The following is a 19,962-nucleotide window of genomic DNA, read 5'->3' as shown; positions in this document are numbered from 1 at the left end:
TAGCCGTGAGCTAGGATTTCACTTTATGATATAAAATTATAACTGTCGTTGTAACGGACATTGTAATTTGGATTGCGATGAATTGTGTTTTGGTGGCAACTGAACCCAGTCTTACCCGTAAATACTCACTCACTTGGAAATAAATTTAGTAACCATTTACGTATTCAGCTATTCAGATTCACATTTTAGGCCTGCCCTCAGGCTTAGTAACCAATTAAAGTGCATAAATTATTTTGAATGTTTTAAAAGCGCTTATTGGTAGATGTTTCATGGTTGAAATCACTCCATTGTTTTAATTCCATAGACGCTACTCAGTTTCTAAAGCACACGATGCTAATATGTCTATTCCGATGTCCATTCATTACGTCCCTTCTGATTCGATGCTCAACTTTCCCTTGTTTTATAATACGCAGGGCATTTAAATTGGACGAGGATAATGCTTTGTTGACATACGTAAAGCAGCAGTTGATCCCACCGACCCCTCCCTCGACGTGCACCTCTCCCCTACTGTGTGCACAAGACAGTATTGAAGAGCTGCCTTATCAAAGGAATGTTAGGAAAGTGGTTCATAAGATCTCGTGTACAACTTCACTTCTTAAACTACTTGTGCAAGTAGGCTCTAAGGTAATCGAGTCTTCTGTTGTTTACCATACTAATAATGTTTTATGCAAACTTCTAATTTTTGTTTGTGCCATATCTTTTCCAGCCTTTTTTAAAATTTTTGTTGTAATTTTTCCTTTCTAGCGCGAGTTTTGACTTCCTCTTCGTTTTATTTTTGTACTGTAACCTCATTAATTAGAACCTTATGTGAAAATAAGTTAATAAATACAAGAAAGACCTGCGACAGGACCCTGCATTTGGGTCATTTCCAAATCATAAGTATTCTCACGTGCAGGGCGAATTTGTTTGTATTTAGATCTTCTCTTGCTGTGTTGAAAGTGCATGCTAACATTAAATATTGCTTTACAGGTGGATCCGTATGACTATGATTCAAGTCTCTTCATCCTTAAGTTGGTTAAAGAACTATCTCACGATGGGGCTGCCCCTGCTGTAGATAAGGTAAAGATGCAAAAGGTCATATTCGTGTTCCCGGTGATAGACTGGAACTAGCTTGCAACTGAGGCTAATGCGGGGAGTCTTCAACATCTCCCGCATTAGCCTCCATTGCAAGCTAGTTCCAGTCCATTACCGAGAATATGAATATGGTCTATTTGTATGTGAGATCGAGCTATGGTTGTCCAATGGACTGCCAAATTGATATGGCTGCGAGTGCTGGAGTAATTAGCAGCCATAGGAAGTTCAATTATTTTCCAAGTATTTTGATGACAATTGCACGACAAAATGTTTCTTAATGGTATTGTTGGTGATGGTAATGACAGCCGTTGCAAACCAGTCATTGTTAAGCTTATAGTATCTTCACGTATCCTCTGAAGGAAATTTAAAGAAATACAAAAATATAATTAAACTTTAATATGTAAGAAAACAAAAGAAACATCAGAGGTTCTATCGTTTCTATCGAGGACGTTCCTTACTATATATACTATCGAGCTGTAGTGAGCTGTAATAGAATGCAATAAAATGCAATAAAATACAGTTAAAATGTGATGAAATACAATAGAAAATACGATTCAAAGCTAAAAGACTTCGACTTATGTGAAAAAGCCTTCTCCGTTTACCTCTGAAAATGTGACCGTACACGAGAAAACATACTTCAGCGCTTGTCCGTTAAAAACGGGCGAAACCGTTAATCATCCATTAGTTGCCTGTTAGAAAGTTTTGTCATAAACGTTAGACGCGTTAACCTTACCGTTAGCACGGAATATCAAAATGTTTGAGCGAAGAATGTAAGCGTTAGCCGTTAGCCTGTACCCGTTAGCCTTAGCATCATAGCGTTAGAATGGAGAACCTGTCCACTGCAGAGCCGTTAGAAAAAATTAGCATCCGTTAAACGGTAATGTGACCGTTTGCTATATACGTTAGAACGGCCTGGCAAAGGTTATAAGTAAAGAAATCCGTGTATTACAGGACGTGAGAAATAGCTGGTACGGTCTGAAGTCAACTTCATATTAGGTACACTGCAATGTGCATTGTCCATTTGTTAGGTTACATTGTTCAGTTGTTAGGTTACATTGTTGATAGGTTTCCTTAGTTTATCTTGGGTTTTGAGTGGTCCTAATTTGTAAACCATAGTAAGTAGCAACTCACGAGTAGTATAACTGGTGGCATGTTTTCCAGCAGTTATGAATTCGTTGAAATCCTTTGCAGGGAATTCAGTTGTTGGAGTACCTGTATCAGTATGACCGCAAAGCAGCACCATCTAGTTATGAGAGATCGTTTTACTGTTCATCCCAGAATACTGACAACGAAAAGGTAAGAATATGGAGACCAGAACAACTTTTTTTTCCCCTGTGCTACTTGTCAAACGGACGTCTCTAAAATGCAAACTTAATTTATTTACCCAAGAAACTTGAAAGAACTGTTATGAACTCACCATGAGTGTATGGAGATCTAATTAGAATATGGAATTTTTTTGCACTTCCCTTGCTCCTCGTCCCAGTTAACCTAAGGCCTGATACACAGTATACAGTGGCAGTTCTACATGCCATTGGGAGTTTTTAATTCCGGGAAAATACAAACTAAAAGATCACACGGCACACCTATTATTGGGGACAAAAGGGTTTTATTAACCAGCACACAGCCCGCAAAAACGCCAATAATGCTCCCATAGGAGAGGGAGGGTAGGTAAACAATCTGCACAAACTATTCACAGTGCGTGGTTTTTCGCCCCCAGAGGGTACATGTCAATCAAACCGGAGATATGCTCAGACACTCAATAATTAAACACGAATAAAGTATCCATTATTCTAATCAAAATTTGTAAAAACGTGCCTTACAATGTAATCAGTAGTTGTTATCACGTACATGTAGAAACTAACTTCTAGTCTGTCACAGACCACATTGGACAATGAGAGACCACTGTCTCCACTTTCAAGATCCAGGCTTCCATATCATTCTCTACTCTATGGTGATCCCTGGAAAGTTCTGGGTAAGCGTGCATGGGAACATTCCTCTTCTGTTTGTATGTCTTTCATACGCCTGTTATCTAACTTGGATTACTATAACTATTATTTATTTATATTTTGTCTCAAATCGCAGCCCCAGAGCTGTCTGAGGAAACAGTTCCCAAACTCCTGGGTATTGCCAATTTGCTGAAGGTGAGGATTTCATTTAATCTGTAAAGATAACACTGTCAGGATAAGATGGGCTCATAAATGGTGAAAATCAAAACTATTATCTTATCACTACTATGCTAAAGTACTTGCTTGTGGTCTGTTTGGAAATTTAGACATTTAATAACAATTTCTTTCAAGTCAAGTTTGTCAGAGTCAATTCTAGTTTGTCCTAAGGAGGTGGGTTTTTTTCAGAAACCTCCACCTTGCCGTTTAATTTGATACTTTCCTTTGAAATTTTGGCTCTTTAAATGAGCCCTCTCCCTTATGAATTTCTAGAGGCCTTAGCTCAGAGTTGCAGTGTGACAGTGAATGTTTTCCTCTCCTGGAACTGCACATTCTCCCAAGACGAATCATATACAAGCACAAACTAAGGTCAGGGGAATTTGAACAGCTCAACAAACTTGCACTGATATTTTCCTGTCCAGCTTTCCAGTGATAAGATGTATCTAACAGCCATCCGTAACCTGGCGCGACCTTCAACTGGTTCAACAGCCCCTAGTGTTCCCAGTGATCCTAACATAAGCCAAGAGAGTGCAGGAGAAGAACAAGGCCAATTGGCGAAAACTTACAATAGTGAAAAGGCCAAAAGTATGCTGTACTCTATCAAGGACAAGGAAATGGCAATTGCTGCCGCCAAGTGGATTGCTCAGCAGCTGCCTCTTGGTAACTGCATCGTTTTTGTTTCAGTTGTAGTTGTTAGTTACCTTGTTCACAGCTTTGTTTTTTCTTTCATGCTTGTCACACAACAAGTAGTATAATTATTACAATGGGACCACTCTTTTTCCAGGTTTTAAGTTATTTTATTTCTTCAGTAACACTTTGCATTACAGTGATAAATTTCCTAAAATATACTACTAACCTACTTTATACACTAGTTGTTTTTTTTTAATATGGAGTTAGTTTGTTTAAAGTTCGGGGTTTTTTACATTTTTGGTAATTTGACAGTATCATTACAAGGTTAACAAGGAAAATTGCAGAAAACACAAGATAGAAAAGAAATAAGGGATAAAAATAAAACAATCATAGAGAATACAGACACGTCACAGAACATAACTCCTACATTTTTAAACCCGTTTTATTTATCACATACAGCCAACTATGCTGGCTATGTATTGTGAGTAATAAACAGGAAGTATAATTAATTTCGTCTAGCGGACAAGCATCTTCTCGCTGTTTTATCAAACGTAATTGAACGTAAATAATACTAAAAAGTTTATACACTTGTGGCCGACATTTTTGTGTAAACGTGCTTGTTCAATTGCCAATACTTTGTAAGATCTTTAATTAGACATTTAATGATACGTAAAATAAATAAAAGACCTGCTCTTCACGAACAATTCTCTCAAAGCGAATTACAGACAATGTCCCAGTAAAGTCAGGAGCATTTTGAGAATTGACAAGTGAAAAGATTAACAACATGTGTATTTTCCTAGGTGATGAAAAAATAGATATACTTTATACCTGCGTAGACTTAGCAAAGACCTGGAAGGCAACATGTTCTCAGAAGGTAAACTTATCTATTCAAAGAAATGTCTTTCCTTCGTGACTGCTCGTGAGTGTTTGCTAGGAAATAGCAAATGATCCTTTTTCTCTCAGTTACCAAGCGTGTGCTGTGATTGGCCAAGTTAACATTCTAGTTTATGGCTCGCTAAAATCTGAAGCTGCCCTGCAGGACTTGAAATGGTACAAAAAACCTATTCTTATTAAAACGAGTTTGATTTGCACGAAACAAAACGTGCAGGTGAGACACGTATGAATGGTTTCGCACGCAGACTCATTTTCACACAGAGGCAATGGGCAACTCGGACATCTTGTAAATCTTGGGGACAGATAAGCGAGTATGCTAAATATGATTTCCATTTGCTGCTCTGTGCTCTGTATTTTTATTTTTAAGTACATAGCTCAAACACTACAGTTAACTTTGTTACACATTCTAGGATGAAGAGAAGGCAAAGCTTACTTACACCCGCTTGTTGGAGCTGTGTCGCGGAGTGGCCACTGAGCACGTGCTTCAGAAATACAACATATCAGATGCTTCCATTGCTTCTTTAACCAGTAAACCAGCTAAGCTCATTTGTCAACTGTATGAAAATTATGGGGCTAGGGAACCAGGGACTGCCCACCAACCACCAGGTATGAGAATGGATAGGTATTGAAAGTTGGAGTCAGTTTTTGGAAATGACGTAAAATTAAGTACATGGAAGGATAGAATGGTCACGGTGGTTGGAGGACTCGTCCAAAGTACCATACTTGATATGAATCGTGTTCGCTTATAGAAGGGATTTTGTTTTGCTTTCAGACATCCACAAAGCTACCGAAGAAATTGCCAGCGTAAACAATACCAAAATAGAGAAGATCAGGCTGCATTTGATAGAGGTAGGGTTAGTGGTGTGGAGAGGAGGTTACCACTAACAACTAATCAAAGTTTGTTTTGTTTTGGTGATGTTAACACTGTGATGTGAGACTTTGGTTTTAATCAAAGCGACTTCTTTGCCTCTGTGACCTCGTAGGATACTCAACATTAGGGATCGTTAAAGTTAAGTCCTCTTCTAACTTTGCGCTTTCAGAAATGGCTTCCTTCCTCCACTCATACATCAGGAGGGGACTCTGAGGTATTTGGAGATAAAGTTTGTTGGTAATGTCATATTGATAAGCCCGTGTTTGGTTTGCTTGACTTTTATTATTTACAAGAAACTGAAAACTAAGGATGCTTTAGACTGAAATACATGTAATACTTCACTTGTTTTTTTATCATATTTAATTTCAAGGTTTTATTAATATTCCTTTATTATTTTCAATAATTACAGAAATGTAATGTAGAGAGCAATAGGTAAAGAGTGTTTCACATGACGTCACGGCAGTCATATTGTTGTCCCAAAACAATGACACGGCGGCCGTGTTGGTGTACCAAACCAAACCTGTGGGAGTTAAACTCTTTTCTTATGTAAACACGTTCTTTTGTTCCAATAAATTTGCATGGCTGCTGGCCTCGTGGCTGAAATATCCAAAAATTAGGATCATGAGTGAAAAAGTTTGTGGAACAGTAGAATAGTTCAAAAATGTTCAAATGTTGTTGTTTACAGTGGTCAATGCGCTTAGCTACATCTAGCTAGTTCACAGGCATGCCAATTTAAATGAAGGAAACAAATATATCAATTAAACGTAATAGGCTTAAAAATCCCAACCGGCGGGAGGCAGACCAGTTGACTATTTACAAGCATGACCGAGGAGTTGAACTAGGGTCTACCGAGAAACAACTCCAGCTTAGTGGTCAGAGCGGGACTTGAACCAGCGACCTCCGGATTTCAAGTCCGGCGCCCTAACCACTCGGCCACGCTGCCTCCAAATAGTCAATTAAAAGCATCTATCTGGCCTTTTTTTTAATACTGAAGCGCCTGTCATGGCTTCCATGATTTTAATGGACAGAGAACCGCGAAGAAAAAATGCATAATGTTAGCGCTATATGCACGCAATGTGTGCCGGGTAGAGCTTTGTAGCTCTGAACCTTTCAAAGCTGTTGGGTTGGATTATAACCCCGTGAGTTTGTAATATACTGTTACCCACAATGCATCATCATGTCTTTACCCATGATTCATGGTGATCACCGGTTTAACCATGTGAGTCAACCATGTTGCTTCAGGCAATCAATCGACATCTGATCTAGAACCTCATCTCCTGTGATTATGACTTATTACAAGTTTGTATAGAGCAGTTTTCAATTGAGTGTCGTAAAACCAAAACCAAAGTAATCATTTTAAGCAATCACAAAAGACACAGACAATACAGTGAACCAATCAAAGCTCGAAGTACATGTAGCTGACCCAAAGCGCGGGAAAACGCGTGCGAGTGAGTTACAATTGGTTTTGGTTTTACTTCTGATTGGATGAAAAGGCGGCGCGAGTTTTTTAAGCCAATCTTGTAGCATAGTTGATGCAAAACCAACTGCCTCTCGACACTCAAATGAAAACCGCTCTATATCACGATATGTCGTGAGAAAGACTATCATTCTGTGACACAAAATCATTTCAACGTGTTCCTTATATTTGGATGGTATTGTAATACAAGCAAAATCGTTCTGAAAAGGTTATCTTCAGCTCAGCAAGATTTACAATTCACTCTTAGTTTGTCACACCTGCCAGTGATGAGAACAGTGAAAACGAGGAAGATGAACAGAACTTGAGAAGGTAAGGCCAACTCTCTCAGGTCGTACAGGTTCCTTTACATTCTTGATATCATTAGTCAATTGTGAGAGTGTTATTTATTACCAAGTCCATCCTCAAGGTCTTTAACCTCGTCCTCAAGACTGACTTGGAGTTGATGCGTCAAGGAAGAGATGATTTCTATGTGTAAACAGTTGTCTTTTAACGAGGAAAGGTTTTTTAACGTAAATTTAACTCCGTCATTCCTTATTAAATTATGACTTTTTTCCTTTTTTGTGCTTCATAATGACACAGATGTATTAGAAATGTATCATTAAAAATGTCGTTGATTTCTTGCTGAAAAAAAGTGCACATGACTATAATTTTGCCTTCACTACATAACCGAACACACTCAAAGGTTGAGGCATAGGCGCGTTGGTCAGCCTGGCCCAAGATATGTTTTATTTGCGACAATAAGTTTACAACAAAGTGGATAAGAGATACATCGAGTAACGTCCTACATGCGCCAAAGCCGGACACGTAAACCCCAAAAACCTCTTGTTAGGAAAAATAGGGACCGTGTACCCCCGACCAAATGCAGTGGCGCCACCTTTGGAGTTTTAATGTTGATCTATAAACAACAGAATGAAAAAACAAATCGTGATGCTAATTACACAATAAAAATAAACCTTATGGGAAAGTGCTAGTGGTAAGGCTGACCGTAGAATGTCACAAGTTTCTCAACCGTCTCTTTTTACAAACGTACTACCCATGAGCTTTCGCGTACTACTCTCCCACCCAGTTCGCCGTTCCGTGTCGGCAAAATATTAGTTTATGTCAATACCGATTATCACAAATTACATTTTGTTGCACATGCCTATTTGTTTACAACTGTAGTATTTTATCAATACACTCCACATCCTGAGCTGCTCTAATTTGTTCATTGACGCCTGGTGTAGAATCATTTTTGTGTTTTCTCTCTGCCCAGAGTCATTTACATCATGCAAAGCAGCGACCAACAGACTGCTGGTAGATTTCTTCTCAATCTTGCAAACAAGGTATTATATACAGCGTTACTCACAATTAAAATCTTTATCCTGATAAAAAACGATCAGCTGAACCTAAGGTGATCAGCAATATAAAATATATTCATCTAAAAATCCACAAAATAATATCAGAAGAATATTAAAAATCAGAAAAATAGGTATACCCTATTATTTATTATACCCACTAGCGAGCAGTACAATTGTGTTCTTTGAGACCTAGTAGTACGACTAAGAAATACTTAAAAACTTTATTTTGCAAACATGGCGAGTTAAACGATATATTGAAATAGTGGCCTGGTTACTCAAAGATCTTTATGAGAGAGCTTAAGCAAAACACGACAGCAACGACGTCAAGAAACAAAGTTTTAATGAGTAGAACAATGGCTTGCAGGTGTGTTATAAATCTTTGTACATTTCGTAGCCGTCCTATGCAAAAGAACGACGTGAAAGTGCCAAGTTCTGCGTATTTTAGAGAACGAGTGCCCTGGTGGTTAATTTTGCGTATTTCTTTTCGGAAGTTATCACTGGCACTACATATTTAGTTTAAGCAGGTTTTCAGACCGATATGCGTACCGAACAGATCTAGAAAATTGCGAAATTCGAAGGCAAAATATAAATTCATATTTTACTAGGCGTCTTCCTTGGTGTCGCCGCCGTCTTTGCTTAAGCCCCCTAGTAAATGACTTGAGGAGTGTTGCTACTGCCTTTGAATGGTATGCTAGCATTTCCACCTTATTACAGGACTCGCGCGGGTCCCTGAATTTACTCCAAAAACTCCAAAAATTGTGGAATGTACTTCCAACGCCCTGAAAAACTTCTTTAAAATACCCTCCCTTTTTTACCTACTCTTAGAAACCTCTGAACATTTTTGCAGCGATATTAAGAATAGAAATGATATTACAAACACTTTCATTGTGGTCACTCCTGTGAGTTATTCGAAAAGTATATATACCCCGAAATTTTCTGAGTTCTGGATCCTGGAAATTTTACATTTGTATCCTGAAAAACTGCTGGAATTCTGTTTTCTCTGAGTACTTCAACGAACCAAGCTATGTGCTGTACATGATAACGCATTGAGCCAGGTCATGCAAGACAAGAAACACAGAATTCTTTCATGGGAAGTCGCTATTTTGGCATTGCTGATCTGGTTAATACTTGTTTCAGACTGGTTCCCCGAGTACTTGCCGTCTTCGTGCGCTACGAGCTCTCTTCGCCATTGCGCCTGGAGAGTTTATTGAAAAACTTTGTAACACTTCAGTCAGCGTTATCAGGTAAGATGAGAAGTGAGGATTGCGGTTACTAAGACGTTACTGTTATGTCTGGCAGTTTGGCGGTTTTAAGCCAGTTTTGAAAGTCTATATACGGGTACATTCGTATTTATCCGGCGGCTTACGGTTACGGTTATCTGGCTGTTTATCGCGCGGTTGCGGGAAATCATAAATTTAGCTCGCGGTTTTCGATTTTTGCGTGTTTTTGTGGCGGTCATTCAAACACAGAGCCCTCAAAACGTGTACTTTTACGTTTCGTTATAAACATCTCGAGCAATTTTGGTGTTTGTGAACCGCGCATTAGACGTCAAAACATTTTGTTCGCTGGTTCTTGGATTGAGTTAGGAACAATTCATTCTGTTCTTAAGATCTTGTGGTCTTTGTGAGGAGTATTAAATGATCGATCGTCGTACTAGTAAGGCGGTTTCAGTTTTTAAGAGAAAACGAAAGCGGTCTGCGGTTTCGAATGAACGAAATATGGCGGTTTGCGGAATGTACGACCCCCTATGATAGACCCTCATTTCACTGGTATTAGAAACAACTGTACACCGATAGTAGAGAAGGAGGAAGGTGACCTAATGGTCAGCATCTGGGCTGAAGCATTGGTCGAAGCTCATTGTGTTCTCAGGGTTACCTAAATTCCTCAAGGTCAGGGAAAGGTCAGGGGATTTTATTTTTAGTCTGAGAAAATTGAAATTATAACACTGATGATTTAATACCATTAATTTCACCGTGATCTAAGCAATAGATCCTTTTCATAAATGGCTGCAATGTAAAGTTTTTTCATATGCATTTTTATTTGCCACACTAACTTTGTTTGAAAGTGAAAATTCTTTTGAGTTATCAACTTTTAAAAACGAGGTTGGCTGCCTAATTTTTAACACTTACAAAATAATTTATAATTGGCAGCCTTTTTTGAAAAGGGTCTATGTTTTATCTTAATAAGGAAGGTAAACCGTCACTGTCAAGGTAAAAGGACGGCTGTAAGGGAGGCTGGAGGCCGCTATCATATGTCATTTTGTGTTTATTGTCAGGGAAATTTCATTTTAATGCGGGAAAGTCAGGGAATTTTAAAAACGAAAGTCTGTGGCAACCACGGCTCACATCATGTGCTAGACATTTACAGGAGAAAAAATGTAAATGTAAATGTAAATGTAATGTAATTTGTTTACCCACGGAGCACCAAGAACGGAAGGCGGAAACCCAATTTTTAAAAAGTCGTTCTTACGAAAGCATACGATACGTCACAATCAAATCGCTGTGTTTTAGGATGTGAACTTACCTTTGAACCTGATTGTAACAGCAAAAAGCTCCGTACCGGAACAATTTAAATGTCCGCCATTTTGGAAGCCATCTAGAAGGCTTGGGCGCATAGCATGACGTCACCGCACATACGGGAAAAATGCGCGAATTTCAAGTACTACGTTTTAACTGAGATTGTAGTCAAATCAAATTATATCTAGCACTGTTTATAAGCTTGAAATGTTACGTTTGTGTATAATTGAATCTTATGGGGGAGGATTAACCGAGCTCAACGAAACGTTTGAAATAAATCTCACGGCTAGCAAATCATTTGTGACCATTTGTGTACAACGGCTGTTGCCACCCAGGAGAGTAATAAATAAATACCGAAAAATTGTTTTGGCAACTTGGCAAAAATGGTGGGAGAGAGACCTGGGAACGAGATTAGCATCCCATGCTTGGTGAAATAGTATTACTGATAACTTTTTTTTTCCTTTGTTACCGGTGGCAGACAGCAAATGCAGGCGCTAGTTTGTCTGGCGGAACTTGAAGGTCTACACATCCAGCAATCAGCAAGCACCTTTGACAAGTGTAACAAGGAGGGCCTGGTGCGAGGGTTGTGGAGGAATCACAAACACGAGAAGAAGGTTGGTGTTGTTGAGTTCAGATTCTTCTTACAAAGGGTGAAATATCATATCTTGCTCTGAAACAGGAGCAGTAGCACATTTCCGAGTTGCTTGAAGGCTCTCTATCAAGGCGAGGCCTGGTGCATAACCATTCATATGAAAATGAGTTTAATTTGTATGAATGAAATCTCATTTTCCTATGAAAGGAGGGACACCAAGACTCACTTTGAAAAGGTAATTCGGAATTGGCCTATTGAATGCGAGGTTGAGACTGAAATAGTCAAAACGCCAGGCAATGTAGCACATGAAATGTCAATGAGTAAAGTGTGCGCAAAGAATTTCTGATTATAATGCACCAAGTCATATCGTCGTCTCGCATTATTGCAAAAGTTTATTTCGCGTGTTAAAGAGGATTAGCTTTTTTCTGTTTTGTTTTTGTTTTTGTTGTTGTTGTTGTTATTGTTTTCTGGGAATATTATTCTCGTCTCCGATAGACGGGTTAGCCAGAGAAGGTAAAGGAGTTTCGCTTTGGTTTACGTTTCAGGCCGTTCGTCTTGTAGCAGACCTGTGTCTGGACAATAACATACATGATTCTCAGCTATGGAGCAGTGTCCTACAGCAGCTGTTGACATTTAGAATGGTTAGTTCTCATTTAAGGATTCGTTTTCAGTGTAGTCGCTGCGACGTGACTACATCTGTTTTTTTTGTTTTTGTTTTTTTTTTTAATGTTTATTTTACTTCTTTTTTAAATTAATGAATTTAATGCTTTTACATGTTTGATTGTTAGATAAAATACCTTCGACGAGTTCTTGTAAACTTGGCAGAGATTTCGGACCTATGGCAGGCAAGTATTTGTTTTATGTTAGTCTTGTCATCGTCGTTATCAGATTGTTAAACTGGGTCAATTTCCTGCAACTATTTTGGAGGCTGCATGATGTTTTATAGCTTCTAACAACAGCAGCTTGTCAATTATTGATAATTTCTAGGAAATCAGTCAATTGTAATTGCAGTAGGTCATTTCTGAGTTACCTTGTGTCTCGGTTTCAAAACAAGTCTTTGTGCAAAATCTTTCTTTTGAAAATAAGTTTGATTTGCATGAAAATGAACCTGTAGGCGGAATTCATTTACACATGAATGGTTTCGCACTTAGACTCGTTTTGCGACAGAGGCAACAGGCAACTTGGAAATGGTCTATTCTTTATCGAGCTCATTCATATAATTATTTGGCAATGACCCCGCGCTCTGCTCGAGCTGCGCGTGCGTTGTAGTGCATGCGCAAAGGTGACACATTGAACTACACGGGGCGAACCGCCATGTTGGAACTCATATTTTAACTTGTTTAGAACTCGTTGCGTTGTGATTCTTTATGATTTCGATTGTTAGTTTCGTTGATTAGCTTGTTAATTCAGTCTTGTGAATTCCTATATAAAAGCGATTTCACAGATACTGAAATTAACGTTCGAGATGAAGAGCCGAGTTAACCAGTTGGTTTTCTTGTAAGCTCCCCTTACAATTTAAGTTCTATATCGACAGCAGATAAATAAAAAGAAAACAAGGAAGTAGAATTTAATTACGACTTGTAATATGTTAGGGAAAATTACTGCGTTTGCTGTTCTGACAGTAGAAAACACTGTATTTGCTTGGAAAATATGCAAACACACTCAAGTTAATCAGCCCTGGTTCCATTCTATATTGTTTTTCCAGGTTCGTTGTCTACCACAAGTATGGCGAAGTGTGTTAACAGCCCCGTTCAAGTCAGGTAGGCGAAGTCACACGCCAGGAAGAAACACGGATCGCTATGCATAACAGCGCTGACAGACTTTTCACTCTGCGAAGCGCTTTTGTCGCTCTTGGCTTCCCGTGTTCTATGTTCTCCACGCAGTGCTTTTTTGTTTATTGTTCGTGCCGTTATTGTTTTCTTCTTGGAAAACTATTGTTTTTAGGTTTGCATTTCAAAAATAGATTTAGTTACTGCAGTTGAACCCCGCTATTTGAAATCTGAAGGGAGAACGAAAATAGTTCAAAATAGAGGGGGTTCGAAATAACTGGGTCATCATTAAATATAAAAAGAATTTTAAAAAATTAAGAATACTAACTACAGTCTCCAGGAAGCGACCACCCAAAATGTCAAGCCTAGGTGGTCGCTTACGGTCAAAATTTTGCCTCTTTGGCATATGATAACTGCAGTGACCTACCTCATGTTTTAGATTTTTTTATTCATGTGAAAAGTCGATTTCCGGAAAAAATCTGGTACTTGCCAGAAGTTTCCGTCTCTTGTACTATCCAGAAATACGATAATGTTACAACACCTTATTATCCAATTTCCATTCTATTACCCGTCAAGAGGTCACTTACGAGAGGTTAAAAACAAAGGAAAATTTCAAACTTTTAGCTCTAAAAGTGGTCACGGTCGCTTACGAGAGGAGGTCGCTTACAAGAGGTTCCAAATATAGTGATTTAACTGGGAAACGTTTGGTATCTTGGAATACTGGTCGCTGAGGAGAGGTGGTCGCAACCAGAGGTTCGACTGTAATATGTAATCAACATGATGGGATGTATTTTATTGACCAGTGGTCAGAAAAAAACACCTGAGGACAAAGCTCATTACAATAAAAGATTACAGTGGTCTTACGTCATAACGTGTTTATTGTTCAACTCCACTAATGAATTCGAAATAGCCAATAGTAAATGACAAAAAAAAAAAAAAACAAGGGCAAATCCAAGAGAAATGGGTTCGGAATAACCGAGTTCGAATTATCGGGGTCCATGGTAGATTTGCCACAAGTCCTTTGCTTGATCGTTTGTTTATTCATTTAATTGCCTTCGAGCGAAACCAGAGGGCAATCTTGGACCGACGAAGTCACGAGCGCGAGAGTTGGACGTCAAAACGCGAAAGGTCGATCTTTCCAACGGCGAAACCAACAGGCCAGGGAAGAATTATTGGAAAGGACTTAAAGAAAGTCTAGGTCGATCTGTACTCTATAAAATGTTCAATTGTTTAACAGTACTCCTTTCTCATCTAGTCTCTACACCGTTATCAGAAGAGGAGGTAGCCGCCTGTGAAGAATCGGCATCGTTACTTCAGAGGTGAATAGTTTATGTTCAGAAGGTTTACACTGCTTTAGTTTGTCGATGCCTTGAATGTTTTCTCTAACACCCGTGTGGCACCTTACCAGTATCATCACAGCAGTCTTCCTGGGCGTGATTCTGTCCGCGCTCCTATGTTGGTGACTTAGATTTTTAACTCGAGCTACTTAGCGTTTACGTTCGGAAGTGTCCCTGTTATTTCCTTCATGTTCTTTAATTTAGTTTGATTCTTCTTTCAGATGCCCTCTCCTGCTTGATTTGGATGTGTATTCCATTGCCGTACAGTTTCACAAAGTTGGTCTCCAGGCTCACGCGTTAGCCTGCCTTGTGCTCATCCCGTCAAGCACTGCGCGCCAGCAGCACATTCAGGTTTGATCTGCATGTCACTTTTCAGTGAGACCGCAGTCTGTTTCCTCACAAGTACACTGAATTTCTATGCTGGCATGACTTTTGGTCGTAATCGAGATATCAGTCTTCTTCAACCATTCTGGTGGGTGTTAGGATCACTTTCGCATGCTCTTTACTTGAAGGGATAATGTCAACCCTTAAAGTCTCGAAAATGAGTTTCGTAAGAGCCCTATTAATTTTGTGGAAACGAAGGAGGCGCTTATTACTTTTAAGGGGATTTTGAGGTATTTCACTTATGCGGTTGACCTTGAAATTTGCCCCGGCTTTATTGATGGTCGCCCAGTGACTTATTTTCTGTTACCTGAACATATGTGGCTGCGGGTGGTTGTGGAGTCAGATGATAAGAGTCGTTGGTTAGAGAACATTTAGTATGAAGGCTTGCTGGGTTACTTCTCACATGAAATGTACTGTAATGTCTGAGTTATAACCCTGGTTCTCAGTGTGATTTTTTTTCTCTCTTTTCCTTTCCTTGCAGACACTGCTGGAGACGAAATGTGTATCTGAAGTCCTAACTCAGCTGGACGAACAACGGAAACGAGGACGCACGCTAACTCAGGCTGATATTGTAAGCAGTTTTTCCCTAAAACGCCCTGAATTACACGTCGATGCAAGCATAAACACGAACTCCTGTAACGTAACAGCAACCAATGGAAACGTTTCAATTATCCTGGGATTCTGCTTTTGTTTACGTCTTGAAATTAGATCTTTGAACGGGAAAACCGAATGCACGAACTTAGGGCCGGAAGCTCAAATCCACGGTCTGGGACTGCCACAGAATTTCCAAGGCCTGACGAATTGTTCGATTCTCCTTGTGAGGTTGTTTTCTTCTCAAGCCATGACAGCCGCCCTATCCTCTTCCAACTTGTGGCCTTGTCCCTAAAGTGTTTGAACTAACATTTACAACAATTCCTTTCTCAGGCTTAGTAGTCCAGGAAAGTTAGTTTACTTTTAGTTTGGTGAAGAGCTTAGGGTGTGTGTTGGGTTTGATAAGTGGAAAGATAATTTGGGCTTTCTTCGAATTCTTTGCGTAGTTTGGTGTTGAACAATTTTGTGCCCGAAGGTTTCAGTTAAATTAAGGAAAATTAAATCAAACTTTATCAACGCTTGATACTTAGTTTAGTCGTCAACATATCACACATAAAATTTACTTCGTTCGCTTGCCAAACAGAGGTCAGAAATACTAAAGCATTTTTTGCTGACCTCCAAGCAACATCATCATTTAGTGGACGTCTTTTTTGTGTGACGATCCTCCATCCCCACCCCCACGAGCTGCAGGTTTAAGTGCCCCGTAGCATCCCTTACTAAGTTAGGATTGTGTGGTATCTAATTGTTCTTCACTGTTTGAATTCTTTAGGTTGAACAGGAAGTGTTCAAATATGTCGAGCAAAAACAAGAGTATGAAGTAAGTGCTGTGGAAAGCTTCATTTACCAGCCTGTCGTAACGGTTGAGGAAAAGGCAAGGGAATAGGCCATTTCTGGGTTTTGTAATTTGCCTCGAGAGCCTTTTCAAGTGCCTCTGTTTCAAAACGAGTCCTTGTGTGAAACTTTCTATATAAAAATGAGTGATAAACCCATTTTCATATGAATGGTTTCGAACGAAGACTCGTTTTCACACAGAGGTAGTGGGAAACTCGGAAATGGCCTCATAAGTGTTACGCAATGCACAACAGGCTAATTTCATAAAATCTGTCTTCAAGGTTAGGTTGCTCTCAGAGCCGATCCTTTTCCTTAAGTTTTGGAGCCTAAAGGGCTTGTGGTGTTGCTTCCCCTCAGTGCCTCGCATGTTACTCCTCAGGTTGTTTGTCAGTTTCAGTTTCGTAACCCACAGATACTCGTTTAACCTACTGGTTATGGAGAGCCACTAGGAGGGTCAATTGTTTTGTCACGGACCCCCTTGAGTCCGGAGGACCTCTCAATACGGAGTCTAAAGCAGCGACGGTGTGTTTCCTGAAAAGTGGTAATGAGAACAGGACAGTGGAGTGCTCTATTCCATCTTCAATGCTATTGCTGGCTAGCGAACGCCTCTCTCTGTAGTTTTGCAGTCTTTTCTTGCTTTCTGCCTGATTCGTTCGCTTGATTTGTTCTCTGATTATGGAATTTCAAGTGGAACAAGTCAGAGTAAAGTGGTGACCTTCAAGGTTCCTTTTGCTATCTTTTCCGACAGTAGTTTCGTCAATTTCTCGAAACTTCTGATATGAAGATTGTATGAAAGTAACAATACTTGGGCGTTGTTTTTGCTTTCAGATCCTCCTTAATACAGCTTATTTTGACAAGCTTCTGAGATTCCTTATCACGAACAAAACTATCTCTGGCATTCTACTCAAGACAATTCAAGCCAACAGGTAACTTCACTTGTACTTTTTTAAGTCGTATGTGTGTTCAGACCGGGCGATCGATGCTGGACAAACATGACTGAGAAGCTGTGACTACTGTGACATCCAAAAACTACCCTTGTGATAAATGAAACCTCCCAAAATGCTGCTCTTCTTTTTGAAAAACCCTCTCGGTTTCTGTAGCATGAAGTGATTAGGAGTATTTCTGCTCCTCCCTGGATGGGATGCTGGTTCATCGCCGGGTCACCCCCAGCATTAAGTTCGCGGGTACCCATTGATACACCTGAGAGGGGCACTGTGACAGTAATGTGTCCTGCCCAAGAACACAACACAATGTCCCCGGCCAAGGCTTGAACCCGGACCGCTGGATCCAGAGACGAGCGCACTAACCAAGAGGCCACCGAGGCTGCCCACTATCCTACTAACTGCCTCAAAAATTACCAGAGTAGCAAATTTTGCTCAGCCCCCAAGACAATCCTACGTACCTCCTGACTTGTTAATCCTTGAGCAGTCTCTCCAAACCTCATTTGGGGTTTAGTGATGTTCTTCCTTGTTTTACCCTCCATAGTAAGCTGGTTTTAGTACAAAAGTGTTCATAACACGAAGTGGTCTATTCTGCGGATTTTCTTTTCAGGTTGGAAAACGCTACACAGCTTGTTCGGCTGTTTCATCAAGCTCACCCTGACTTGCCCTCGTCCAAATATGTGGCTTCTCATCAGATGACGGGATTTGACGAACTTTGGGTAAGTCGTTAGAGCCATGTCAGATGTTTGGAAGAAAAGGGAAAGAACACATTGTGTAAAAATGTGTAAGGCCATCCTAAGCTGAAGTTGGCCAACGCAAAATTACTTGGTTTTACTATTCTCTGCAATGCAACATTGTAATTTTTTTTTCACTTCTCTCATAGGCCTTCCTAGAAATGCACGGTATGTTAGAAGCCTGTCTTCCGTTTCTACCCAAGGTGGACGCTGACCTCGACGATGAGCCCACAGAACAGCAGTCCCAGTCCCTATGGGTTGAGGAAGCAGAAGAAACAATGGAACAGACAAATATTGAAGATCAGCGTGATGATTTCATGATCACGCTTACTGGAGACTGTAGTGTGGAGATTCCACTCTAGAGGAACTTTGTGAAATTATTTAACTGACGTAAAAGCTACTGATATATTCACGGGAGGAACAGTAGCAATAGGCCATTCTCGGTATTGGACTGCAACCAGCGTGCAACCGAGGCTAACGCAGGGAGTCGTTTCAAATGCAAATGACGTTTGTCTCTTTTTAATGCTATTCCCCCGCATGAGCCTCCATTGCAAGCTAGTTCCAGTCCAATACCGAAAATACAAATGTAGCCTAGTAATCCGTCTTCGTTTCGATACTCTGCTTAAGAGAAGTTTAACTAATATTCATCTCGTCTATTGAGACTGGCGAACTTGGATTGCCGTAAAACGGCTTTGCTGTGTTGCCCCTGAACAGAGATATTGTAATAAAGTTCAGAAAGACTGAACATCTTCATGATTTCTTCTCAAATTTCCCTCTTTCACGAATCAGGTAATGATACCAGAGTATGCTAACATGGATGGCTGGCATCAAAGGTATGCGAAGTCTTCCTCCCCAAGCCTTACTCGGCTCGCTTCGTACAAAGTGGACTGGTGTAATTTTGGCAACAACTCGATTTACAGTCAACAATAACTGCAGGGAATCTAGTAACTGCTGTGATGCGCTTGCAAAGAACACCGATCTAAAAGACCTTGTTAGCTTTGGCGATTTGTTTGCAGTTACAATCACGTGATATTCTTGAGAGAATTGTTCTTTTATCCATCTAAAAATTATTCATTCATATACACGCGACTGTTTGAAACTTTGAAAGCAAGAATTCTCAAGAGTATCATCACAAGGTCTGAAATGGGACAACAAACTGCCCAAGCTAGAATATTACTGGCAGAATTCTCACCAGCTCATTGGTCGAAATGTGATCAAAGACAGCAGGAAAGTGACGTCACTGCAAGAAAGCAAGGCAGCTTGCGGGAAAGCGTGAGGTAACACGACTTTTCCAGTAAACGGAAACCGAATAGTTTTTGAAAGGACAATGACAAACTTGGTGCGCAATTTCCCAAAAGCCCATGGTATCCGGTTTTTAACATTCTATGCTGTCATTTCTGTACACTATTTAGCAATTAGATTATTCGCTCTCGATTTCTATGAGGTGATAGTTGATGAGGCCGCAGGCCGAATCAACTATCGCCTCATAGAAATCGAGAGCGAATAATCTAATTGTTTTAGTTTTCAATAATTTCACGTTTTTAAAGTCAAGAAACCGCTTATGTCCTTCTTTTAGTCTTCTCAGGAATTTAATTATCCATTTACATGTAAACTGTCTTCCAAAACTTCGGAGAAACGGTAAAACGTCGCATTTTGTGGACGACCGACAGCCACTGCACTCTAATGGCTGATAGTATACGAGTAGCTCAGCCAATCAGATTGCAGCATTTGCATTAGTATACTAGTAGAATTCTACTAAACATTTATAGAGGTTTTGCATGGCAGGAACAATAGATTCTTTTTCTCATGGGAAAAAATGTTC

General features: G+C 39.8%; 1 protein-coding gene across 2 annotated transcripts in view; it reads left to right on the top strand.

Moving 5' to 3' along the window:
* The window catches only part of LOC110046657 (kinetochore-associated protein 1-like), a 73,721-nt gene extending 54,836 nt beyond the window's left edge, over nt 1–18,885 (top strand). For both annotated transcript variants that reach the window (XM_089290872.1, XM_089290871.1), the window contains 24 exons: nt 414–624; nt 970–1,059; nt 2,266–2,370; nt 2,953–3,046; nt 3,157–3,215; nt 3,659–3,896; nt 4,667–4,740; nt 5,171–5,366; nt 5,533–5,609; nt 5,801–5,845; nt 7,356–7,417; nt 8,361–8,430; nt 9,583–9,689; nt 11,440–11,575; nt 12,099–12,194; nt 12,342–12,398; nt 13,259–13,313; nt 14,578–14,641; nt 14,881–15,010; nt 15,525–15,614; nt 16,404–16,451; nt 17,294–17,391; nt 18,017–18,125; nt 18,290–18,885. In XM_089290872.1, coding sequence (XP_089146998.1) covers nt 414–624; nt 970–1,059; nt 2,266–2,370; nt 2,953–3,046; nt 3,157–3,215; nt 3,659–3,896; nt 4,667–4,740; nt 5,171–5,366; nt 5,533–5,609; nt 5,801–5,845; nt 7,356–7,417; nt 8,361–8,430; nt 9,583–9,689; nt 11,440–11,575; nt 12,099–12,194; nt 12,342–12,398; nt 13,259–13,313; nt 14,578–14,641; nt 14,881–15,010; nt 15,525–15,614; nt 16,404–16,451; nt 17,294–17,391; nt 18,017–18,125; nt 18,290–18,502 — 2,524 coding nt within the window. In that variant the 3' untranslated portion in view covers nt 18,503–18,885. The remainder of the gene's footprint in view (nt 1–413; nt 625–969; nt 1,060–2,265; nt 2,371–2,952; nt 3,047–3,156; nt 3,216–3,658; nt 3,897–4,666; nt 4,741–5,170; nt 5,367–5,532; nt 5,610–5,800; nt 5,846–7,355; nt 7,418–8,360; nt 8,431–9,582; nt 9,690–11,439; nt 11,576–12,098; nt 12,195–12,341; nt 12,399–13,258; nt 13,314–14,577; nt 14,642–14,880; nt 15,011–15,524; nt 15,615–16,403; nt 16,452–17,293; nt 17,392–18,016; nt 18,126–18,289) is intronic.
* The last annotated feature ends 1,077 nt before the right edge of the window (nt 18,886–19,962 follow it).

This window comes from Orbicella faveolata, unplaced genomic scaffold, assembly GCF_042242905.1.
Source record: "Orbicella faveolata isolate gen_17 unplaced genomic scaffold, um_ofav_v1 contig_24, whole genome shotgun sequence".
NCBI lineage: Eukaryota > Metazoa > Cnidaria > Anthozoa > Scleractinia > Merulinidae > Orbicella > Orbicella faveolata.
The sequence above is the reverse complement of the archived record's forward strand: the minus strand, read 5'-3'. Positions and strand labels throughout refer to the sequence as shown.